The following is a 27,381-nucleotide window of genomic DNA, read 5'->3' as shown; positions in this document are numbered from 1 at the left end:
GAAAAAAACCCACTCTTTTAAGATCCAAACCCTAAGTCTTCTTTCGCTGAAAGTGACATGGACTGTTATACATTGAAAGATGAACACAAGCATGTAGTCAGGATTAGCTTTCAATTGACAAATCTTGCGGTTTTTCTTTCGATGACGGACAAGCATTTTGATGTCACTATACTACTATTTCATTAAAGTTCAGTCTAATGTCCATTCCATATTTCAAATATGGACGTCATGATATGTGACTGTACCAGTTATCTGATATGTTATATCCTAATGATAAAGTGAGGTGAGGTTGAGTTCATGATGTGCACTATATATACACTATGTCTTACAGCATTGATATTCAATTTGACGCCCGGAACTCTCAAGTTAAGACAATTAGGTAGATATCGTCACTCGTACTCCTGTGTCTTGGAAGTTATTAAAGTACATACAAGTCTATGTATGAACTTGACTAAAACAACAAATAGGTGATCACAATGTCAATACAACATCTCGCATATTATGCCCATACGTTTAAAAAAATTAAAGCGGAAAATAAGGACCATGTCTTTAATTTAGCTCATCAATATCATATTTGCATGACTACATGATATAATAATATATAGCCTTATACATGACACTGATACAAATAAGATGTCATTTAACTATATTCTGGAGACTTAGAATGTGGTTAAAGCGAAAGAAATATAAACATAATCTTACCCATTATCTTTGGTTTCCTTATTTTCAGTTTTATGCTAACTTAATGTTAGGCTGAAGTATATACATTAGTAAATAAATTATTTAGCTGTAAGTTATTGAATATAGATTGAATCACCTAGTGAAAGAAGGTGTTCTTATAAAACTGGTAGTTTGTACAAAAATATCTACAACTTATAACGTTCACAAAATTACAATGTGTTCACAACTTGTGCACCAAATCTTCCCATATTCATCTTTGAAAAAGAAAACAGTTGCATACTTTATAATTAAAGTAAAGGCTAAAATACGTTATATCCCCTTAACAGCACTAACACATGAAAAAAAATAGTCATGATAACAGTATGAGATGTTTCGCCTTGTGTTGTTTGTTTCTGATAGAGATAAAACCCACACACGACATGACACCATACATTATACTTTAGAAATGAATTAGGATATAGTTCATACAACCTTGATCGTACAGACAATTTGATAATACGTTCTTGAATCGGTATACTAGTGTATATATTACGTATGACATAACTTGCGTGAGATTTTCTAATACATATACAGGCTATTTCAAGGGACAATTTGTAAGCAAGCTTACTAAATATTTGAAGACTTGAAAGTTTATCAGGGGTGCTTACGATTTTTGAAAGAGCTTCAAAGTCACTTATCAATAGCTGGAATTAATAACTTAAATACAAGAGATTTAAGACCAAAATTATAACAAATGGTATGACCACGTCTATATGTAAGTATTTAGTTATATCTTGCCTGACCTGTAAGTGTTATATAGTCGTAGTAAAAGTTAACACAGTAAACAATTCACTCCAAGACTATTTTTTAAAACTGAATTAAAAAGTGATTTCAACATTAAAAGGGTAAATGTGAATTCTACTTTATACCTAAGTCGTTAGAAAGTTATTTTGTATTTGTGTGTTTATTTAATGTCTCAAATAATAATAACAGCCTCAGGCAGGAATTGCATATTCTCCCGTTTGGTTATGCAATATATTGAAGAAGCACTACTCATTATTTGCCTATGTTTACAGTGATTGATGCTGCTGGGAAACCGCCTGCCGATATACTCGGAGGAGGACTTATATGGCTTGGGGATTATGATGAATGTCTCTCAGTCCAAGCTGCTGCTGTTAGTATCAACACAACATCATACAGTATCAGTGGACAGTACTGTATAGCCAGTCTTCCATTAAAAGGAATTCAACCAACCATGTTTTCTCCTGTAAGTACTGTATGGCAAGTCTACCGTTAAAGGGAATTAACCCAAACTTGTTTTTTCCTGTAAGCACTGTATAGCCAGTCTACCATTAAAAGGAATTCAACCAACCATGTTTTCTGCTGTAAGTACAAAAGATGTTACTGCAGCTGATAAAACTGTTGAGTGTGTTGAATTCTTTTTTTGTCATATTAAAACAAAAGGAAAGCGAAAGATACCAAAGGGAAAATCAAACTCATAAGTCGAAAACAAACCGACAATGCTATGGCAAAAAACGAAAAACGACCAAAAGACAAACAACAGTATACAAAACACAACATAGAAAACCAAAGACTGAGTAACACGAACCCCGTATACCAAATGTTTATATAATTTTTTGTTCAACTTTCAGGTTCCTTCAGTTAGCGTTGGATTGTGTTTACCTGATAGCTGTACAGATACTGATGCCAATAATTTAATCAATTCAGGTAGGTGAAAAATACATACATGAATTACTGACATGTGTTTATGGAACAACCATCAACTGAAAATTTACTATTAAAATGTAAGATTTGACGAGAAATATTTCACCAAAATAGAATATATGAATAGATAAAATAAATAAATAATAAATTGGTAAAACAATTATATTAATGATCGTTGTGATGAATTGAAGTAGCATGATATACATGCATATGTGCATAGATTCGGATATTGTTTGATAAGAAAAACTAGAATAAAATAATTACATAATAGTTATATACAGAACGCATATTGTGTTATAAAGAAAGCCCAAGGATCAGCAGTATTTGATATAAACATAACTAATGTCCGATGCTTAGGCGATGACATTATAAATGTCCTCGTCAATACTCCCAAAGACAACCAATACTTCAAAGACAGTCTGTACTCCAAAGACAGCAAATACTCCAAAGGCAGCCAATACTCCCACAGACAGCCAATACTTCAAAGACAGTCAATACTCCCAAAGACAGCCAATACTCTAATGACAGTCTATACTCCAAAGACAGTCTATACTCGAAAGACAGTCTATACTCCAACGACAATACTCCATAGACAGTCTATTTCTAACGATGATGCCTGTTAGCAGAAAGAATAGTTGAGTTAGATTTAACTACTTTGTGAAACCATTTTGATATTTACACTTTCAGTTATAAGTTTTGTATCCAACAGTTCTACAGAAGCAGTTGTCAGTTGTAAACATCCAAATAAACCATATGATACCAGAGCAATAATTGTGCTGTAAGTACGAAACAATGAAATAGGAATACAAAGTTGCGTTCATTAATAAACCACACCCTTTCCAAAGATCCCTACAAACAAAACAACAACATATTAATCTAAAGACATTTAAAGCACACGCTCTTCAATAATACAAAATGACCAGCTCGAAATCGTCCCAAAGTTAGAAAAATTGACACAAGTGTAAAACAATTGAAATAAGAAAACCAACGGCCTGACTTATGTGCAAAACTATGATAAACAGTAACACACGACAACTACGGAATTACACATATGCACATAGATAATGTAGCTGGCGGGGTTAAACATGTTTGTGGGCGCCCAACCTTTCCCTAACCTAGGACAGTGGTATAACTAAACAAGATAAGAACAAACTATAAAATTAACCAACAAAAATACTAACGACACATATAACCGATCTGTTAGTACTCGAAGTTACTGAGAGCTAGTTCCAAGCCAATAGCAACTAATAAAAGTTTTTATTTTTTGTCTCCGAATACCTACTTCAAACTTCTTTTTACCTCTATTTTTAACTTTAAACATTGACTTCTTTTTCAATGATATATAAGTGTTTTGCCTTATCAGTAATTTGTTAAAACATATTCATAAGAATTCAATACATATTACTGTTATCTTGTCATATTTTAATATGCTTTATGAAATTATTTCAACATTTGGCCTGCTTTTTATGAAATGTCTGATAAGTATATCATTTTTAAACAAAACTATTTTCAGTGCAGTCATAGCCTGTTTTATTTTGATAATGGTTGCTGGAACACTTTACGATGTTATAATAATTCAGCTACCGAAGTGGCGAAGACAAGCGATGCTTTCTGAACTCAATGGTGATTTGGTTGTCGAAGCCACTGAAAAAGCTCCACTGATAGGACAGAATAAACAGATTATTGTAGAAGAAACGTCTGATCCAGGTTAGTTTGAAAAAAAATTCAGAAAGATACGTTAACTTTACTGAACCGACATCATGTGACACGTAAGTTAATGTATCTTGATATCAAACTTGTAATAGCATATGGATTCATTGCAGTAGATACACTTAAAATCTCCAAAACTGAGGTGAAATCCCATTTTATGAAAATATAAAGACAATTCAAGGTGTTGACTTACCAGAATTGGCCTCACACAGTTTGCCTATCACAGAATTGACCAATAACAAGCTCGGAGTATCAGTAGAATTTAGATAAGATCATTATTTTGTTTATTTGAAGAAAATAAATGAAACCGAATCAATTTCTATACTGTTTACCGTGGCAAAATTACAAAATTTAAAATTCAAGTACAAAATGGTGGTACAAAGGATATCGGTTTGAAATAGACTATTATTTGATATATTTCATATTTTTACATAGATTAAACTACTTTTAATTGAATTCTTTTAGATCATCAATTTTCGACCATCATTTCGATTATAGGTTTGACACCTTTTTATTTTTTTGCAGGTATTTCCGGGAAGATTTTATTAGCATTTTCCATATACACGAACGGAGCTAAAATTCTGAATACCAATCAAAGTGCTGGATCATTGACAGCGATAAATGGTATACGATTTCTGTCAATGTCATGGGTTATTCTTGGTCACAGCTACATTTTCGGGCTTTCGTTAGATGGTAAGTTTATGACACAATTTTTTAAAAAGATGTGCAATTACAATCCGTTATCAGATAATTAAATCAAGGATTAGAAAAAAAAGGCTTCAGTTGGGTAAAATTTCAGCTATTGGCAAAGAAGTGATTTTTTGGGGGATTTACGTCAGACAATGACACAATCATCCTAAGTACTGGGAAATAAGTTGGTCACATCCTTGCCTTTGCCTTTGGTCTATGGTGGATAGTTGTCTTTTTGGCAGTCATACCACATCTTCTAAATTTGTATAATATATTACAAGATACCAACCCGTTTTGGGGATTCTCATCTTGGCAGTTGTGGAGGAGTTCTTAAATCCTGGAATAAGGTTGAAAATACAATTTATAATTCATAAAAGGCATTAATGATCTTTGAGGTTGTAAAAAAGATTGAAGATCCTAAGGATAAAAAACGACAAGTAAAAATAAATCAGATTACACTATAACAAAAAAAGACAAAAAGAAAAAGCAAAAAAGACAAACAACAGCCTACACTGTCTAATTAAGGATTAAGTATTGAAAGAAGAAAAAAATCTATATTTCATTACAGTATCAAGACATAAATATCGAATTTTCTTACACTAAAATTTGTTTTGAGATATTCATCACAGGGAGACACCCAGTACATTGTTAACCGGTACCAACCAATGAATTGGTCACACCTACAGTAATATACGTCAGAAATTAAAAATTCCAGTTTACTGCTCCATAAATTGCTGAGATGTACTATGAATATTCTCCAATACCCAAATTAGGGACGACGGTGACCAATATTCTGGAAAACCATGCCAAAAATACAAACAGTCTGTGAATGTTAAAACCAAAAGTCCTAAACAGACATCAGATATTTCACAGGAACGCGGATTTTTTTTTTTGACATTTTTTGCAAAAGGTGGAAAATTTAAATTCTCCAATGTTCCCTGTTTATCATCTTGAATAAAATAAAATTCATATAGAGTAATTTCATTTTTTACTTAAAAATATTCATATATCTGTTTTAGATAATGCGCTTACTTTCCTTCCTCGCATGCTGAGCAGGATATCTTTCATGACTATTGCTAATGCCTTCGTCTCTGTGGATACCTTTTTCACTCTCAGGTAATAAATTAGTAATAAATGGTTACATTTGCTACTATAAGTGGATATCAACGTTTTGATACATTTTATTTAAAAAAGCCAATCTGGTCATTTACCTTATGTTTCTTCATAGATTTTGATTGGAAGGTAAAGTGTTTGCTATGCTGGTTATTATGTTACATTCTCTACTATTCAAAGTTTTGTTTAATGTCAATATTCAGCAAACAGACTACATAAACACAAGCTCTATAGTAAACTTTTCAAATCGATTAAGTCCAATATACACGTACGCCTATCTCTAGCTATATTAGACCAAAGTAAAATGCAACGAGTTTGTTGTATTTGATGCTCATTACTATATTAAACAAGAGTTATAAGAAGCAGAGATAAGGACGCTTGAAAAAAAATTAAAATAATACTTTATAATTTTTATGCGTCCGAAGCGCTGTACTATAACCATGGCGTTGTCTATTTATTTTTCGACTTATGAGATTGAATGTCCCTTTGGTATCTTTCTCCTCTCTTTTACATTCATTAGGATCGCTCAAAACCAAAAATTCGGAAGACATGAATGTACAAGAACCGAAACATGCGAAGAGCTATATGACCAAAAGGGACAAAAAAAAAAGCCAAATCCATCATAGGTCAACTTTGCCTGAGGGAGTTGGAACCCTAGTTTCTTAATAATTTATATGAGTTTCTTTATAATTTATATGTATGTAATAAATCATGCCAGTATCGAAGCACTAACTACTGAGCTGATGATACTCTCGGGGACTAATATATATCGACCCGCACTAACTACTGAACTGATGATACTCTCGGGGACTAATATATATCGACCCGCACTAACTACTGAGCTGATGATACTCTCGGGGACTAATATATATCGACCCGCACTAACTACTGAGCTGACGATACACTCGGGGACTAATATATATCGACCCGCACTAACTACTGAACTGACGATACTCTCGGGGACTAATATATATCGACCCGCACTAACTACTGAGCTGACGATACTCTCGGGGACTAATATATATCGACCCGCACTAACTACTGAGCTGACGATACTCTCGGGGACTAATATATATCGACCCGCACTAACTACTGAGCTGACGATACTCTCGGGGGCCAATATATATCGACCCGCACTAACTTCTGAGCTGATGATACTCTGGGGGACTAATATGTATCGACCCGCACTAACTACTGAGCTGATGATACTCTCGGGGACTAATATATATCGACCCGCACCGGGGACTAATATATATCGACCCGCACTAACTAGTGAGCTGATGATACTCTCGGGGACTAATATATATCGACCCAGTGCTAAAGAAAAACAAAGAAAATGACACTATATAGATTGCATCAGTTTTGTTGTAATATGAAAATGTAGAGCAGCAGTCATGAATCAACTCCGATGTCGAAACATTAAATATATTAAACTAATAATACCATTATCAGTGATGTCGAATGGATGAATTTTGAATTGTTTTACATTTGGTATGCATGGACCTTTTAACGCTTACTTTGCACTATTGGTTTTGCTCATTGCTGAAGACCGTACTGTAACCATTTTTAGTTGTTTACATCTTCGTTCTTTTTCACTGATGGATATTTGCCCAATTTTCGATCATACCAAATAATTCCGTCTCTTAGACTTTATTAGAAAAGAACAAAAAATGACCCCTGTGCAAATATAACTTAAAAAACTGAAGACTAGGATTGTACAAAAGTATAGTTGTAATTTGTTTGTTTTATTTTCTGATAAAGCTTATTTTATAAAGCTTATTTAATATTTCATATTATGCATTTTTCAGTGGAATTTTGTTGACATATTTGATAATGAAAGAGTTGAAGAAAAATGACGGAAAGATGAACTGGGGAATGTTTTATTTCCATCGATTTTGGAGGTATAACAGCGTTATATTTTACAATAAAAAAATAACATTTCATGAAATACACTTAAAATATGAAATTATATTTATGAAGAATTGGTCATTTACTCCTAAGAGTCAACGCATACACCAGAAATAAAATCATTAATTACTTTTGACAAGAACCTATCAAAAAGGTATAGAGGAACATGGAAGTAAGGTTCTCTTTAGTTAACGACGAGTCTAAGCAACAGCTAACTTTTAAAACTTCTTTATTGGAAGTTTAAATCATCATCGTGAAAATGCGCTGATTTGCTCACTGAATACATATGTTGACCTCTAGTTGTCTTTTGGCTTTTTGTGTGTCCTTGGATTTCTGTTTCGTTGACCTCCTTTTACTCACGAAAAAGAATGTTGATAAATGGAAGTAAATACGATTATATCATGTTGTTAACATTTTACGCGGGACAGAAACAGAGCAGATGCCAAGGAAAGACATTTTCATGTGCGAGGAGTTTCAAAACAGAGATATATATAGTTTTTCAACTTTATTTATTAAGAAGCCATTTTGTTTTGTTTAAATAGTGTTCTGTTTTGTTTCCTTCGTTAAAATCTTTCCAAGCATTCAAGCGTAACTGATTAAACATGTGTTTAAAGAATATTTTGCTGCAGCATTAAAAAAAACTTACAAGATAGACAAACAACACTAGTTGTCAATAAAACTGTAGATAAACTGAAGCTTACACAATGATGTTTATGAAAATTAGCTTTGATAGTGTACATGCACAGCGCATCGTAATTTAAAGTATGCTTTGTTTTACAGACTGACACCACCCTATATGTTAGTATTGATGGTATATCTTGCACTATTTCCATATATCGGAAGTGGTCCTGTATGGCCTGAGAATGGTGTCGAGCCTAATTATTGTAAACACGGCTGGTATTTTAATCTGTTGTATATCAACAATTTTGTTGATGATCCAGACAAATCGGTATGTACTTTTAAGGGCATAGGGCTATGATAGGTTCGAGGAATATTTTGGGTAAAGATTCCTATGACGGCTCTCGTACATTCTAATGTAGGTGTAGTAAGTAATTAAGATCATGAAATGCATTTTGTTTACATTTTTAAAAAAAAGCCTTTTATACCAGAAGGTCGGTCTATGAAGAAACAAGTGAGCCGCTCTTGCAAATACTGTAATACTCATGAAAATCTAATTATTCTATTCAGTTTGACGCGTTTAACTCTCGCTTTTCAGTTGAATTAAAACCAGAGTTTTGAATTAAAGTATAAATGCATCAATAAATATTTATTTCTATTTCAGTGTTTCGGGTGGGCTTGGTATTTAGCTAATGACATGCAGTTCTTCGTTATCAGTCCCTTAATAATTCTACCATTGTTTTAGTAAGTATCTATACTTTAATAAAGATTCGTACAGTTAATGTCACAATGTACAATTTATTGTACTATGGTATGACTGGCAATCATTGTTTACTCGACCTTACTGAAAGGTGTTAAATTATTATTAACTGATTTGTAATATTTCTAATTTGTCTAATCTTCTAAGGAACTTTTAAGTGATTTACTATAATCATGATAAAAGTCAATTTTGTTATTATTGTTTTGTGTTTGTTAGCAATTTTTTTTAACTGATATTCTTGCTAGGCAATACATTTACAACAACATAAAACAGTCATTAGTAGTACAACAGAGGTGAGATGCACACATAATATGGACGTCTGAAATTTAAACCAATCTGTTTTTGTTTTTGTCCAAACAAAATGCAGAATAGTAATAACATAATTTGAAATTATAAATAATTGTACTTCAGGGGTTCTAATTTTGTATACTTTGTCCTGATGACGCCGATCTAATCGGCGAAACATGTCGACAATAAAAGATGCAGTTTACTTAAGTGTTGTTGTCAATGTAGCGGTATATAATTTGAAATTGTAAATTGTGACCTTCAGAATTCTTTTTATTTGTCATTAAGGACTATTTTGATGAAAAATGTGCGTTACAAAGGACCATCATACTGCTTTCTATATATAAATTCTAGCTTAAAGCTAGAACATGACTGAACGACGATAATGCTGCGGATTTCTCTACGAATTTGTTTTAATTGGTTCGGATAGCGATGCAGTTAAAGGATTTTTGACTTTTAATACATTTCCAGACGTAAAAAAAACGTTCAACAAAACATTCTTTTAAATATTTAACAATCGAATTTTCACACTTCCTCATATTATTTGAATATGATCTCGGGCTTTCTAAATTTTGGAATTAAACTATAGTTCATAAGTTTCGTTATTCACTTTTCAGCTTCCATATTACTGGTTTAGTCGTAATTTTGGCTTTTCTATTGGGTACATGGACTGCCACTGGTATAATGGCCACACAATGGAATATACCTTTATCGATATTTGACGGGTAAGTCTTTATTTTACATTTACAATCATTTATAGAATGAGAATAGTTTTGGTAAATTCAGAATTATTGAAATTCAATTATAATATGCACTTGTTAATAAAAGAACCTAAGATACCAAAGTGACTATCAAAATTAGCTAGCCAATAAGAAACCGATAAAACCTCAGCAAAAAAACAATCCACAAAGCACTATATAGAAAAACGAAATACTGATCAAAATTCTACATCACACACACCCACCTAAAGATTTGCGCAACAGTACAAATATAAGATGGTAATATACGAAGATGATGTTATATCGGCTTAACAAATAGCCTTCGTCAGTGTCAATAATTTTTACAATACTGTAAATCTGTAATTCAGGCTATTTGTTAAGCCGAAATATTTGTCAACACGATTTTATAACATCATCTTCTATTAGTACTGTTGCGCAAATCTTTAGACTTTTATATTTTTTCCTTTTCTGCGCAGTATCGTCTATTCTAGACGATCCGGTACATATTAAATTTGCTGGTTGGTCCTTGTTATAGACTTCTCTCTCTCTCTCTCTCTCTCTCTCTCTCTCTCTCTCTCTCTCTCTCTCTCTCTCTACAATGTATTAAGAAACAGTTTTTTTCTGTACCTGTATTGATTAATAAAAAAAAAGAAGATTTCAGCAAATAAAAACATTAAAAATGCAAATTATTTACCTAAATCTAATGGTTCATGGCAAATGTTTCTTTATTCATTTTTTAGAGTTATTTTTGTTCTTTTTGAAATCTTATGTCGACTTATTTAAAGCCTTCAAACGAAACTTAAACAAACCCGTATTTGCTCTGTTCATCTTTTGTTTTCTTTTTTTTCACCTGAACATCACCACATCTCATAAAGTGCAAGTCTATTATACTTTAGATTCTATGATAAATACAATATGAACTAAGGTGATTTGGTATACAAGTATATTCGTTGAATAAGTCTCAAATTTATATGTGTACAAAACAACGTATAGATCCGTCATTTGAAATTAGAGATAGATTGAAATATATGCTTAAATGACATTAGAATCATGTGCAAAACAGTGTAGCCGAGACCATTGATTGGCGCGCTAAAATATCCCATTGACTGGGTCAGATTAGGTGAACATTCGTCTGTAACGCCCACAACTCACGACGTATTAATTATAGATATTTAAACTGTGGGGTCACCAAAGGGTCTCAACGCCTAAATAAAATAATCCGAAAAACTAATCAGGAATAACCTTTGTGTTTTGATTTATATTGAATACTTAAACGTTCTTTACTTGTGTTTTTGTTATGTTTTGATAATGAATTTTTATGATATCGGACGTTCTTTCAGCAAAAAAGGATTTAACTGGCTTTAAAAGTTACAATGGATGTGTTGATTATTATCTTTTTTTCGGACGTCAAAGCGATTTAACAATTGCGGTTGTCCAATTATGTCATCTTTTAACTTTTATCTGGTCAAAATTTTATTTTAGAACGAATGCATGATCAACTTTAAAAAGTGTGCAAACACAAATTACAAATTACAAATTACAAATTTTTATTAGCACAAACTCATCAACAATAAATGGTTAAGGCTCATGGTATATTACACAAAACATATAGACAAAATATACTTCTTTCCTGTCTTTTTCGTACTTGCAATTTATTAGACAGTAAAAAGGCTATTTGGATCAAGCCTTGTGAAATTTGCATTTACGTTTTTGAATAGGTACAGTCAAGTTTAGCGATTGATAATTCATTGATAACATTCTGGCGTATCACAAACAAACAACTTGTAACGTCTCATTTGATTGGTCGAAAGATTTAAATACAACAACAATTGTAGTGTGCACGTGAATTGACACAGGTGACCGACAATGGAATGTACTACGTTACTACGAACGAAAAAAACAATGATTTTTGGTTGAAATAATTAAATAAGTATTTTGTGAATTTCAAATAGTGGGGTCGAAATATTATACTAATAATTTGTGTTAAGTAATATTCTTTATGCATGCAGCACTTGTACCGCACTATGAAAAATATAAGGATAAAATAAAATACATGTGCCGCTTTTATACGGATGAATGTATGAACCACTTTAATTTCTTTCATATTGACGCTAGGTTATTATCCTGACAATGTCGTAGTTACTTATAATAAGGATCTCATAATACTGATCCATTTCAAATTTATGATGGGTTGCACATTCCTCTTTTATTGTTTTCATGCTATAAAACGAAAATAAAGTAGCTAAGCGTTTGGTCATTCAGAAATGACGTCTCATAAACGAGCAAATTGTCCCCGAAAGATCGTATCATGTGTGCACGTGAATATAGATGTACTATGCAATGTACTATCATGGTCACTACGAAATTCAAATGAATTCAGTGAAGGCATGTTGGTGTAAAAAGGTTTGAAATGTTTCATCGGCGAAGATTTTATTTTTGCATGTGTGGAACTAAAAAATAAATAAATACTTGTGAGAAATGTCGTAGTTTATAAGGAACTATAAATGTACTGTTTTCGATTTTAATTGGTTGAAAATTTATCCTTTAATTTCATACCGTAAGAATAGAGCTTTGCATAACATTGTTGAACTATCCGCCAAAGTAACGTGTGGCATGCGTGCGTATTAAAATGAAATACAAAATCATACATGTATGATAAACTTATAAACGAAATATTAAGAAATTAAGGATGACTACTGTAAAAGTATGTACAAAAATGGAGTCACCTTTTATCAATACATTTAGTGAATAACCACACTGTTTAAAACTGATTGTTTTCTATGCAACTATTTAAATATTTACAATATATAATTTTCAACCGAGGATAGCAAAACAGTTAATTATAAATTAAGAAAGTATATCGTTGGAGTTTATAAAGTACATTTCCTTCCACTGTGCCATGGTTTGCCATCTCCATTTTTTCTCTAAACAAAGCATGGCTGGTTACATGTTCTGAATTTATTTAGAATTTCGGGATTTTTTTTTCAAAATCAAGTAAACTAAATCAGAAAAAAAATCACACTATCCTAAAACTTATGAAAGAATATGAATAATGAACATGACAGTTTATAACACAAACCCATTTACTATAAAAATCGAGCAATATCTTTAGTATGTAATTTGGTTATTTTTGTAGTTAAGTACGGTTTCATTTCAAGTACAACGTTAATTCATCAAGTCCATTGAATAAAAGATAAGGCAGGGTGAGCAACTTGACAAAAAAAAGGCAGGATGACGATTTATGTAAAAAAATCAGGATAAACTAATAAATATAGTCAGGACCTAACAGACTGAAAAATAGAAAGACAGGACAGAGATAACAACTAAAAAAAATGCAGGACAAAATGTTTCATCCAAGTCCCCCATCCCAAATCAAAATAAAATGGTAGCTCCCTTAATCCAGAACCAATTGAGAGGAGACAGTTGAATTAAATATTTCGACGTGACTGTTAAGATTAAAGTTTAAAATTTTACATGCACATGTATAAAAGCTAGAATTGCCATGGGATAATCAAGAACACAATCATGTACGTGAATACGACGATTTTAAGTTTTTAACGACCTTGACCGGCTACGTGAATACTGATCAGTCCATTCATTTTTATAGTACGCGTGTTCTATTTTCGCAGGTGTGAGGTCGAAGGTTTGAATTGACCAATGAAAACGATCGTTCCTTAACGAGTTAATCTTATAAAGTTTGTTTGACTGATTATGTTGCACGACCTTTCGCTAAGCTTGGCCGTAGTTCAGTATACAATGTATAGTTTGATGATCTTTTCTGCTAACTACTATACTTGTGAAAAACCCTTGGCAACAGAAACATATTCAGCTTTTTTTTAATCGACCCAATTTACATAGTAATGGACGACTTCGTACATTTTATGATCGCAAATAAAATATGCATATAGTATACTGTGCACTGTAGTTCGTATATATACTGAGACCCTTTGGCAACCCCACAGTTTAAATGTTTATAATAAATACGTCGTGAGTTGTGGGCGTTACAGACGAACGTTCACCTAATCTGACCCAGTCAATGGGATATTTTAGCGCGCCAATCAATGGTCTCGGCTACACTGTTTTGCACATGATTCTATTTTTACTGACCAATTCGTTCTTTTAATAAGACCCTAAAATGATTTATACTGTAATAAAGAGAAGTGAAAATACAGCAGTAAAATTGCGTTATTCCCGAAGAAAAAAATAATTTACAAAAATGTTTATTTTTTTGTGATATGACTTGGCAGATGTCCCTTAGACCAATCGGTTAAGGCTTTGTGAGAGAAGGATTGCCAAGTTTTCAATAGGACAGGGATAGGGAATTATCTGCATTTTAGGGTTAAACAGGGGTGCAAATAACTTAAAGTGAATCTATTTACCAGCAGTACATACTCCAATAATAACTAAATTGCATAAATCTCTTTCTTATTTGTACCGAAAAGTTATCCATGTATTTTGAAGGTTATAAAGGGGTGCACATTTAGAATTGACCTTCTTCCCATTAGACGATAATCCATATCATCACATATAATAAACCACTGTAACAGACATTTGTGAACAAGCTTAATTCGGCTTGGAGACGTATCGAAATATCATATTAATATCTTGATTTGTTTGTTGCTTGCAGAGGACTTAACTTCATGAAGCTTTACGTCCGCCCATACTTCAGAATGGGTCCGTTTTTAGTTGGAATGTATACTGGTTATTTACTTTATAGAACTAACTTCAAACATCGAATGTCTAAAGTAAGTAATTCTCAAAATAGATATAAATTTCTATCAAAATGCATAGGTAACAATATTGTAGCAAACTGACTAGTTTTTTTAATGTATACTTAAACTACATACTTTTTAAGAGAAAATACAACTTACTTGTTCTTTTAAGCCATCAAGACAACTATTTCCATATAAGTCTGATTATTACTAATCTGCTGTTTGATGTTTCATAGACCCCATGTCTCATTATAAATAACCCTGTACTCCTGTCATTTTATTTGATACAAATTGTGTCAACCAGATTTTAGATGTATGTTATACTCATTGTTGAAAATCGTTCAGTGACCTGTTATAGCTCACATCTTTGTCCATTATTTTTTTTTCATAGATAATCGTTTTATTGGTAATCATTCCGCATTTGCATATTATACTTTTCTCTTCTTATTGTCCTACTGTTATTTTCCGGTATTTTAGGTAGCAGCTTTCTTTGGATGGTTAGTTGCAGCCGTAGTAGCATGTATTGTATTATATGGACAATATGACGATCTTAATGGTAACCATGTATCTCAAGAGGTATCCTCTCTGTATAACACAGTACATAGAACATTATGGGGAGCATGTGTATGTTGGGTTGTATTCGCATGTGCAAACGGTTATGGAGGTAAATTAATTTTGATTTGTAAACATATTTGTCCTTTTGTTCTTAAAATATATAAAACTTATCTCGCACATCATATATATATATATATATATATATACAATTAATGACAGAATGATATACGGAGAGTTGCATTGTTTAAATTTTATTATTGAAGTTACAAATACAATTTCATGGTGATAACTTTTGAACTCTCTACAAATCTGGTCTGAAATGAAAATTATTCCACTGATTAGAACATGTAAATGCCTTCAAAAGACTTGTTCCTTATTGTCGTACTATATTTCCATTCATATATAATATTACAGGTTATATAAACACAGTTTTGTCATGGAAAGGCTTTATACCATTAAGTCGATTAACCTATTGTACTTACCTGGTACATCCTATTGTTATCTATTATAACCAATTCACCAAACAACGATTGATGCATCTAACAGATAGTGATGTCGTAAGTTTTATAAACTATATAGTTTCTATCAAAAAGGTTTAAACTCTTTGAGGTAAAAAACTAACTTTAAGGGCTTTTTATCTAGCTATAAATCTAGGTTTAACCCACATTTCTTTTCGGAAAATGCCTGTACCGAGTCAGGAATATGACAGTTGTTTTCCATTCGATCCGTTTGTTGATAAAGTTCAACAATCTATTTTGTCAGTTTTAATGGATTTCCCTTTTTGAATTTACCTTGGAGTTCGATATTTTTGTCATACTTTTTTAAATGATTGTTATTCTCTTCATCTCGCTTTAAGGTTATCTAGCAGAGCATATCTATTTTCGTTTCTTTCCCTGATTGTCTGTTTCTTTTGTCTATGATCATTCCATTTGAATGCATGTTGTATGTTAGTACATAAATATATGCCCTCTGCACATTTTGAACGTTACAGGACGTACATACACAACTGATAGATAATCTTGTGGTGGACTTGATTTTCAATATTTCATTTGTTATGAAATATATTGTCTTTCTAAGAAACTTTTGTGAATAGCACGTAAATATTCTGAGATTTTCCCCAAGCATCTTGCAATGTCACTCGACAATTGTAACATTTACATTAATTTGATATAGCTATTTCGATAATTGTAACATTTTAAATTTTTATTTATCATTTTCATTCGCAAGCTCTTGCAATATATTTTTTTCCTCCGGAAATATTCAATGCTTAAAACATTCTTAGATTTTATTGTCAATAAGATAAATCTGGATCAATTAAATTGAAAATACAGAATCATACAATTCAAAGAACATCAAAACACTTCAGAAAACATACACGAACTTTTATCTGCACACGTTTTTCAAATGCATAAGACTCTTTCTTGCATCTCATGCGATGCAAATCGAGACTGAGTAAAAAATATCACAATTCACGAAAACGATAAAAAAATTTGAATGGGATTGTGGCTACGACAAATTGAACAGCTTATGGTAACACATATATTTCTTAATTCGACCAAATATGTAAATAGAAATAAATCTTTTTTATTTCCCTTTTTGTAGATATATCAATTCCTTGGAAATTTAGTAATATCGATGATGATAGCATTTGTAGCGAGTTTAGCATTTGAATCGCCAATGATGGGACTTGAGAAGGTTATTTTTAAAAAACAAGAAAAGAAACGATGATAATCAATATAAATGAAATGTGTAATCAGGATAGTCAGTTTTATTGTTTTATTGACGAAATGTAATATTTCGTCGGTGTAACTGCTGCAGATCTGATGGGACATACCTCCCCTGTTACAGTCATGTCATTATTACATTGTATACATTTTATGGAAATATTAATATTATATTAATGTTAGGGTAAAGTAAAATTGTATCACCAATTATAATTTTGACCTTCAATGAAGTTTCAAACGTTATAAATGAAAATAGAAATCGAGATGTTTTAATGTTATTAAAGTTTAGTGTTTCAGTACATAAATGTGCTTTGTTGTTTATTTGTTTTCTCTTTGTGCACATGACAAAGTGTTGTTACAGGTTTTATATGAGGAAGAACGACTGAATTTGACACTGCATACATTTTACGTTGGTTAACCGATACAATATTTCTTTGACTCAACTCAGTAGTGACATGATTTCGCTCTCTTAGATCTCCGATTTCAGATGTATCTTCTGATCTACAATAAAATTACCGATTGTGGGATTTACTGTGACAGTATGACTGAATGTGTAACCTGTCAACACGCATGGTCTCGCTCATTTTGAGTTGATACAGTTCCCTAAGGTTTTATTAGTTACTTGGAAAAAACAACATGTTCTGAATTGATTTATGATATTTGAACATCGGTAAATATTTTTTGAATCTAATTAAAACTGTTTTCATTAAAATCTTATTAGAACCATTGTTGTTTCAGTTTATTATCTTTTTATTTTGTCGTAATTTAATTACAGAAAATTTTGGATTTACTGATTGTCTTTTCCTCAAAAAACTTTTTTTTTAAACTGATTGAGTGATAATTAATTTTTCTATGTTGGAACATTCATTCGAAAGGAGATCCGTCCCCTTTTTACGAGGTGAAAGCAATTCTGAAAGTGCCGGTTTTTTTTAAAGCTTGATATACTTTGCAACATTACAAAAGAGAGAAGAAGACTAATAACCATTGTTAGGTTTGTTATGACAAAACACGAATTATACGTGTTGTCAATTTGATCACTGTTATGCATAACGACAGTCCTTTAGTGACATGATTGTCAGATGAGTTGACAGCCGACTACAATACAAAGTACCTTACATTTTTTTCTGAAGTAATGATGAATACTGGAATGAAATATTTTTTTAGTTCAATCTTCGATTTTCAACAAAAGTTACGATCTTAATTGTATGACAGCATCAATATAGCACCAATTGTATGTAAAGGAAAACTAAATATGTTACACCCACATCAAATTATCAATAGACATGCAGCAACAGTGACGACCTCGAACACTATATTTGTCTTGTCGAGACACTTGTCGCGATGTATATCTAGTTTTAGAAGCAATACCAGTCATTTCATGCCATAATTTGTTCATTCCATTGCCATTTCATACCAAATATTTACCAATTCATGCCTTAAATTAGTGCCGTAAACAAAGACTATTTCGTACCATACATAGTCTGGTACCATATTGGTCAATTGCATGTTTACCATTTCGTACCATATTAAAAATATAGTATAAATGCATGTATGGTATTTCGTTCGATAAGCCGTTGAAACATTTGTACCAACACCGTTCTTCTTTCAGCTATCATTTTCAAAATCGAACATATCATATGCGATCCGAGATAGATTTTATGTCTGCAACTACATTTCCTTTCATAAAGAAAGTGAATACAGTTCTCCCAATGATCTTATGATCGGTTTATATGTAAGTAAAAAAACTAAAAAAAACCTCATTAGGATTAATTTAGCTGTATGTGTGCAAACAGTTAATCCATAATTATATTTTCAGTTCTAACAATATATGGTTAATGTAGTCTGGGAGAACGTGAATTATTCATTTATTGTTATTTGCTTTGAACTAGTTGAAATTACTCTTACATCGGTACATTTTGTCTTTTGTAAATATATTAGTTGTCTTTTGTAGATCGTATCAATCGGATGAGTCTAGCCATTTCCAACTGATTTTTACAGTTTGTTCTTATTTTGTACTGTTACACCACTAATCCAGGTTATGGGTGGGTTTAGCCCCCACAAACATGCTAAACACTGTCATATTCTATATGTGTCTGTCTAAGGTCAGGAACCTGTAATTCAGTGGTTGTCATTGGGCGCTGTCTGTCATATTTGTTATTCGTTTGTCATACATCAGGCCGTTGGATTTTTAGATTGGATTTTTTCACATTTAGTCATGACGTGGTTTTTATAGATGACTATACGGGTTGAGGTTTTTTTTCATTGTCGAAGACCGTTTAGTTGTTAAAATCCGCTTCATTTGGACTCAGTTGGATTATGGTTTCATTAGCAATCATACTACATCTCCGTATTTATTTCAATTACAACTACGTGTATAGTATTTATAAAAAATATTGTATATCAGTAAAGTTTTTACTCTTAATGCATGTATGGTTAAATATTTGTTTCAAGGATTTCTAGTCTTAAAACTTACATAAGTTAAACATTTATATTAATATAAACCCTAGTACCCCCTTTCTAAAATAACATGCTAACAAGCAATCACAGGTTTATTTTGTTGTTTCTGTTATGGTTTAGGTTGGTTAATCTGTTATGTCTTATCGTTTGTAGTCAAAATAATTATAAATTGCCTTTCAATACCATTATTGTCATGAAAATTGTTTGGACCAATACTGTGAAAATAATTGTATAAAGTTCCAGATTGCATGTTAGTTACGTAAGCGCGTCACGATTTTTGATATCCTGTGGTGTTTTTCGTTGATGGAGAATATGTTCGTTGTTGTTCTGTGGTTTGTATGTTGTGTCGACTATTATATTATTTGTTTGTGCGTTTCTCTGTTATGAATGTTCTTGTGTGTGTTTGTGCTGTATTTCTGTCACGTAGTGTTTTAGCGATATTTTTTAACATTGTCATGAAGCGGGAGGTTTGACATGCCATGAAACCAGGTTCAACCCACCATTTTTTTCTTAAAATGTCCTGTACTAAGTCAGGAATATGGCAGTTGTAATCAAATAGTTCGTTTCTATGTGTGTTGGCGTTTGTTTTTGTTGCACTTCGGTGTTCCTGTTGTTCATTTGTTTTCCTCTTATAGTTGATGTGTTCCCTCGATTTTGATTTGTAACCCGGATTTGTTTTCTCTAAATCGATTTATAACTTTTGAACACCGGTATACTACTGTTGCCTTTATTTTTGTACTTGAAAAGATGATCTGCGTACAACATGAATAAGTGGTTATGTCCAAGTATTACATGTATAGAATGAATTTGAAAAATTCCACGAACCTGTATTCTTTATTGACTTTAAAATAAACTCTACGGAAAGGCGTCGTCAACATCATAAACAAGACCATATACGGTCAGTGACTATATATCACAAATGTAAATACGGCAATGCAATTGGACTAACTCAGTTGCAGTATAACATAATTGAACAAGGCTTAGAAACAGATAGAAAGCGAAGCTTTGAAGCGGAAGACATGCATATCAATTGGAAATCTAGTAATCGAGAACAATAAAAAATTCACTCTTCTTATGAAAAAGTCGAGAAAATCAAAAATAAAACAATGCCGTTGACGATACTGATCAAAAGTTGTTTCTAGACAACAACTACATTTTAAAGAAATTATTTGTTGAACTATGTTATTAGAAATATACATGCAAATACACTTTTTATGTTCAGTATTTATCGAGATAATTGCATTAGAAGCTTGTGAAACTGAAATCTGAAAAATGTTAATCTTTGCTAAATATTGATAACAAAATTTGGAAAAAAATCATGTACATACAAAATGTAAAGATCTGTCGGGTCACCAATTTTCGGAGTGTTCCACAGATACATTAGCATGTTACAGTTTCCCAAAATATACTTATTTTTCATACCTAAGCTTTCGAGTAAACCGGTCTGCCACGTGAACATTCAATATAGAAATATTGTCTTTTCGTGAATATAACAATCCAAAAGTCTGTCTGTGCAGGTTCAGAAATTAAAGATCAATATTTTTATAAAGTATGTCCTATTTTTTATACAATTTTCAGAAAAGGTCGTCTCGATTTTTGTACATTTATTAGCGTTCTTCTCGATCTATTCACATTCAATTTTTAAATCGGGATAAGGTCCGTTTGAATTTGCTTAGTAACTTAATTTCAAAAGTATTAATCTTGGTTGCATATCAATCGATTCCTTTGGATTGTTTTCCCTGAACTGCTCTGATCTAGCTGCATTTATATACGGATAATGAACATGTTCCAGAGAGATATACAGCTAGTAGAAAAATAAATTGAAGTTGGTACTCCAGAAATTTATTCGCATAGCAACATTTTAAACCAATTTTACATCAAGCTCCTATAGCCTGCTGTACTCGTCGTTTGCTATTTAAGGAGGGAAATGATAATTTTAAATGGAAGTTTTGTTTTCATTTCAACTTATTTCTATTTTTACTATTTAACAGAACGTTTTCCAGTGAATTCATAATTGACAGCGTCCTTGCTAAAATGAGACAAACAATGAAAATATTTAGTTTTCAGTGTTTACAGGGGAGGTAACAGTTTGTCAATAGATTTCCCACTGATATTCCGCGAACCTGTATTCTTTATTGACGTCATGAATGTATTTGTACAAGGATTGCGATTTTCGCGAAATTTTCAAATATAAAATTATTTAGCTGAAATAGGCAAAAGTTTAAACTATCTAAAGCATTATTAATCAAAATAATCTTATCTTCCTAAAAGTTCCTGTATGAAGTCAACCTCATATGAATAAAGGAACAAGTCGGCAAGAAGACAGTTGGTTCCCATGGGAGTGCTGATTGTTTGTTGTAAACACGTCCTCCAAACGTAACAAATATGTTGTCAATCAAGAAATTAAGCATCTTGATATTGTAAGATTTTTTTGTTTGAATCAGAGTGATTTTTTACAAAGTACGATTTAACCCTCCCTAAGACAAGAAACTTGTATCTACGTAGGCCATTCTTTTTTATGTTACAAAGCAGGACCAACTCTTTCAATTTGTCTTTTAGTTTTGAATTGGGAATACTTGTGTAAAAAGTAAAATAACAAAAATACTGAACTCCAAGGAATTCGAAAGTGTAGAAAGTCGAATGTTTTAATACTTTTACAAGAATAGAGATTCTTAGATTTTATGTACTCTAAAAGATCTTTGTAATTTTTTAGTATCCACATCTGATTCAGGCCACATCTAGAATAGGTAGTTTCGCAATAGCTGTGAAGCCCGGCTTTGGTTGCTGATAAAATTGATGTTAAAAATTTAAAAAGAGGTTTCGTGGAGCACTTGGAAGACCCAGCAATATAACATAGTTTGTTATGACACTTATGTAATTTAGGTATCCAATGCAGTGAAGGAAGATACAGTTCTTTATCTATGCTTAAAATTCCAAAGGAACATAGAACAGACCTACAGTGGAGATCACTTCTAACCTCTCATCAAATCTGTCAGAATCTGTCAGGAGAACTGTTCTAGGACAGTATGTAGAACTGTCATTCTGACACCTTTTAGACAGTTCTAGCTAGAACAGTTCTAACCTAGAACTGATTTGGTCAGTTCTACCTAGAACTGATTTATACAGTTCTATCTAGAACTGATTTATACAGTTCTATCTAGAACTGATCCTGACAGTTCTACCCTAGAACAGTTTTAGACAGTTCTACCTAGAACTGACCAAATCTTTGGTCAGTTCTACGACTAGAACAGTTCTACGGCTAGAACAGTTCTACGATTAGAACTGATTTGGTCAGTTCTACGGCTAGAATTGATTTAGTCAGTTCTATCCATAGAACAGTTTTTAGAGAACTCTTTGTCCTAAATATAAATAAGTCAAAAGAATATAATATATATTAAAAAATTGCAGTGACGTCATTCAGAACTGTTCTACAATCCTGACAGGTTTGGTAAGTTCTACGGCTAGAACAGTTTTAGACAGTTCTGCTGACAGTTCTACGGTTAGAACGTATTTAGTCAGTTCTGCTGACAGTTCTACGGTTAAAACAGATTTGGTCAGTTCTGCTGACAGTTCTACGACTAGAACTGATTTAGACAGTTCTGCCTAGAACAGTTTTAGACAGTTCTACCCTAGAACTGATTTGGTCAGTTCTACCTAGAACTGATTCTGACAGTTCTATTTAGAACAGTTCTAGGGTAGAACTGTCCTAGGTAGAACTGTTCTAGGACAGTTTAGAACAGTTCTATGACAGATTATTCTGACACATTTAATGAGAGGTTAGAAGTGATCTCCTTTGTATGAATATCCAGGAATTCCTCCTTGGTAAGTGTCGTTAAAGGGATACGTTGAGTTTCCAAGTGAATTGTCAATACCTAATTCATTTATCAAGCAGTTTATATAATGTGATTTACACACAAAAACGATGTTGTTTGGGGCTTTATCTGCAGGGACAACAACATGTTGGTCATGGAGGTAGGACAGGTGTTATGCAACAGTTGGGTCTTTAATGATTGAAGTAGAATATGTATTCATAGACCCATTCAGTTTTTTTAATTCTGATTTATATCAACGATCTCACAGCCTTAATCCATTCGGAAAAGTATATATACGTCTTTTTTCTCGCGTTGAATCCATTGCCTGACATAATACTCGACTGAATCCGTCAGTATTTTGAAGTTGTGTTTCCAGCTGATGGATTTAGGCTCACGATATTTCGGGTCTTTAGATAACACATTTCGCAGAGAAGTGTTATTGACAATGGTTAGGTCACCAGTAATAACATGGCCAGCCGGATTATATGAATGGGTAACTACCACAGGTGTAATCAGAAGGTTCAGATTTGAAGTCGTCAATATTGAGATCCTGTAACACGTGTTTGTAATTGAAAATTTTAGTTGCAATTGGTTTGGTATAGGTATAAGAAATGATAGGTACAGACTGACCTTTAAAATAGGGAGGTATTTTCGATTGAACTGATTAAGGATGAAAGATATTGCCCAAGTTAATGGCATCGAGACCTTTGATGGCGAATGAAAGTTTTAGTATCATCTACTGATGATAGCGTTTGTGACAAGTGTATCATTTGATTCGCAAATTATGGGACTAGAGAATGCTCTTTTAGAAGAAAAGAAAGAAACGACGATAGAAAATTAAACTGTGATGTGTTTGCAACATAGTCATTGTTTTATTGACATAAATACAATTTTACTTTAACTTTTAATGAAGTTTCAAACTTAATAAATGGTGACATGAATAGAAGATGATTATGCCCCTGAAGGACTGAATAAAAGAAACATGTTAGAGGGGTTGATTTGGGTATATACCACTAATGTACTAAAGGACCTTCAACAACGTGGTGGCGACAATATGGCGGGTGATAAATTTTCCTTTAATTGTGAGCTCAAGGAGATATGAAGAGAGCAAATACATAAATAATGCTGACCAAAAATCATCTACATGTCTTTCAACAATAGTTAGGGTTTAATCCATATCGTTTAATCATATGACAAGATCTAGATCGCACCAACGTTTCGACAAGGGACGGCAAATATGTGATAACAACATCAAGTTATAGGTAGACGAAATCATGTAGCAACAGTAGCAAGTAAGATAAAATATCCTCTCTGAAACAAATTTTTAAAATTTAGACCCTTTTAAAAAGAGACCATCCCCTCTTTCCGACAGACGGTATGAAAAAAAACCTCATAACAGAATTCAGACTTATAATTTTTTACACAATACACGCAAATTAGATACTAAAAAGTTTGGAGAACCTGTTAGAATGCTTGCAATCAACGTCCTTATCAACGTGTAGTGATTTTTAAAGTTTGATTTCTCTACACTTTAAACTAGTACTTTTCATTCCAAACCTAAATGTAGCTTTCATGAATTGTTCAAAGATAAATGAAAAATAATTTTTAAACAAAATAAATGGCCAACGCAGAAGTAACTTTTCTGTTTTTGGAGGATATATCATACTTTACACACTCAACACACAATCGATGTGATTCAAGCGATAAGTTTTTTTTTAAACAGAAATCATGAAAATGCTAGATTGTTTTATTTACAAAATGTTTGTTTAAAAGACCTGTTTTTTTTTCAGCGGAAAATCAGCATTCTTACTGTGCCACTTCTTGACGAATTATTCATTATTCGCATGTGGAAGAACTCATGGGCTTCTGGTTATAATCCTTCAACCTAGAAATCAGCTATAGAGATGATGTCTTATCATTTAAACAAATGGTGACTATGCTAATTGCATCTGGAACGGGGACCCAGTTATTTCCCCCATTGAAACGCATTGAAAATCATAGTAAATAAATGGGGTGCTGTCCAATAAATAATTTTGATAGCCACCTTGGGACTTCTGTTTCACGTTAGGCATTTGTTTCGAAGTTTCTAAGTGCAATCTCAGTGCCTCATGACCGGCATTCCGTTGCACAATTTTGTTTTGATTGACAACAGGGTAGGTCGGTCTACTTCCGGGGAAGAATAAAGGCTAGAATTTAGGCAATTTACTCTATGTACCGACGCCAGATTACATTTAAATCAATCAAAATTTTTACAGAAATTCAAGCTAGAAAGCCTACCCATTCAAATAAATCTACATTCAGTTACAGAACTTGTGTAATAATAAAACTACACCATTTTAAATAAAAGTTATATATTTTTTTTAAGAACTACATTCGTGGGTACCGGACTGGTTGCCGTAACTGGGATCCTATTCCTGTCAGACTTTAATTTTTTTTCCAGACTTTAAACTGCACTTTTAAAATAAAGATATACATCTCAGTAGTTATTGTGCAAAGTTTCAATAGATTTAATCCAACAGTTACAGAGTTATTGATCCTTATCTGTGACATCTCAAATACCAGAAAATTGATCGGATAAAATCATAAATTCATGAAGAAAATATGCTTAAAATCAGCAAAACTTTTTTATTTTAAAAGATATTTACATTCTGTAAATTGCACATGGTAGATAAAATTCATTTTTGATATGGAAATCTAGTTAAAAAAAAAATTCTGCTGAAAAAAAAATAATTATAATTATTTTTTTAATTAAAAAAAAAATCTTATAAGAATTACATATGCAAAGAAGCATACCCCATAACAAGGGTATAAATCATGAAACTTAGTCTTCAAACAGTCAGCTAAGTTCATTTAATATACAATGGAAAAGGCTAGATGCAGAGAAGTTCTCACTTGTAGCTAAAACCAGTCAAGACGGCACCTTCTACAGTTTAACAAATGTCGGGGGAAATCCTGGATCTGCCTGAATGCTTAATGCTACTGTGCGTTGTTATACTTGTGACTGCTCTAAATGTCCCACTAGTTCATACGTGTGTGGTGGTGGACACTCAAACTGTTGGTGGCTCATAGGAGATCCATGTACTTGGGTCCAAACAAGTTAACCAACCTGAATATGGATAACAAAGACAAGTTAATAATGCAGGAACTTTTAAAAATGAAACTAAGCGAAGAAGCATTAATGAAAATGAAATTTAATCATAACACTCAAAAAGGTGAATCTGTTAACAGAGCACTGTTTCCTTACCAAAGAATATGAACTTTTCTAGAAATTTGAAGGGAGGGAGGGCATCATCAATAATTCACACTTTGAATAATGGTATAGCTTATTCCTTGTGACAAAAAGTAGAATGTATTGGTTTTAAAATCTCAAAAGGTTCATTAAAACACTTCGACCAGATGTAAAGGGAGTGTGAACGGACAAAGTAAACCAAAATACTCCAGAAAGGAAAAAGAAAAATTTACAACGCACCAGACAGAAGACTATGGTTCAAGTGGAAGAAAAGGATCGAAGTAAACGTACAGATAGATATAAAAAAGGGCAACCTGATCCAAAACTTGATGCTGCATTTGTAAAAACATAATGGACGATCATTCATATGGTAGAGTAATACCTGCTAAGAAGAATATACATACCAGAAGCTGTTCTTCAAAAGTACCAAAATCAAGGAAGATATAGCTTCATTCATCTACTGCTGAAAAAGATACAGACAAAATTAACGGTCCTTTTAAGGACCACCAAAATCTTTAAAAAGGAGTCTAAAATTGTTGTACATTCAGTTAAAATTGTTTGTATAAGCTATAGCCCTACCCCTTACATATCTTCAAAAAACATCCAGGCCCAAATCTTTAAAATTGGAGAGCCCCTGGCAAAATTTTCTGAGTTTACAAAATATTCTGTCGTTATTTATGTGATGCGGCTCTTCAGTAATGTGA

At 32.5% G+C, this 27,381-nt stretch overlaps 1 protein-coding gene across 1 annotated transcript; it reads left to right on the top strand.

The window, feature by feature from the left end:
* The first annotated feature begins 1,726 nt into the window (after positions 1 to 1,726).
* On the top strand, positions 1,727 to 17,475 carry LOC127727762 (nose resistant to fluoxetine protein 6-like). The gene is made up of 14 exons (XM_052234879.1): positions 1,727 to 1,927; positions 2,313 to 2,388; positions 3,073 to 3,163; positions 3,899 to 4,092; positions 4,621 to 4,788; positions 5,805 to 5,901; positions 7,707 to 7,799; positions 8,587 to 8,755; positions 9,089 to 9,168; positions 10,087 to 10,194; positions 14,816 to 14,933; positions 15,378 to 15,564; positions 15,870 to 16,012; positions 17,058 to 17,475. The coding sequence occupies exons 1-14, from the start codon at positions 1,727 to 1,729 to the stop codon at positions 17,181 to 17,183; spliced, it is 1,851 nt and encodes a 616-aa protein (XP_052090839.1). The 3' UTR covers positions 17,184 to 17,475.
* Positions 17,476 to 27,381: the final 9,906 nt, after the last annotated feature.

The sequence above is a fragment of the Mytilus californianus genome, unplaced genomic scaffold (assembly GCF_021869535.1).
Source record: "Mytilus californianus isolate M0D057914Y unplaced genomic scaffold, xbMytCali1.0.p SCAF_2, whole genome shotgun sequence".
NCBI lineage: Eukaryota > Metazoa > Mollusca > Bivalvia > Mytilida > Mytilidae > Mytilus > Mytilus californianus.
This window is presented reverse-complemented; position numbering and strand designations above follow the sequence as displayed.

Coding starts and splice junctions, on each gene's coding strand:
- LOC127727762 (XM_052234879.1), top strand. CDS start 1,727: ATGTTTACAGTGATTGATGCTGCTGGGAAACCGCCTGCCGATATACTC. Junction 2,389..3,072: donor CAATAATTTAATCAATTCAG/GTAGGTGAAAAA, acceptor TTACACTTTCAG/TTATAAGTTTTGTATCCAAC. Junction 16,013..17,057: donor ATCTAACAGATAGTGATGTC/GTAAGTTTTATA, acceptor CCCTTTTTGTAG/ATATATCAATTCCTTGGAAA.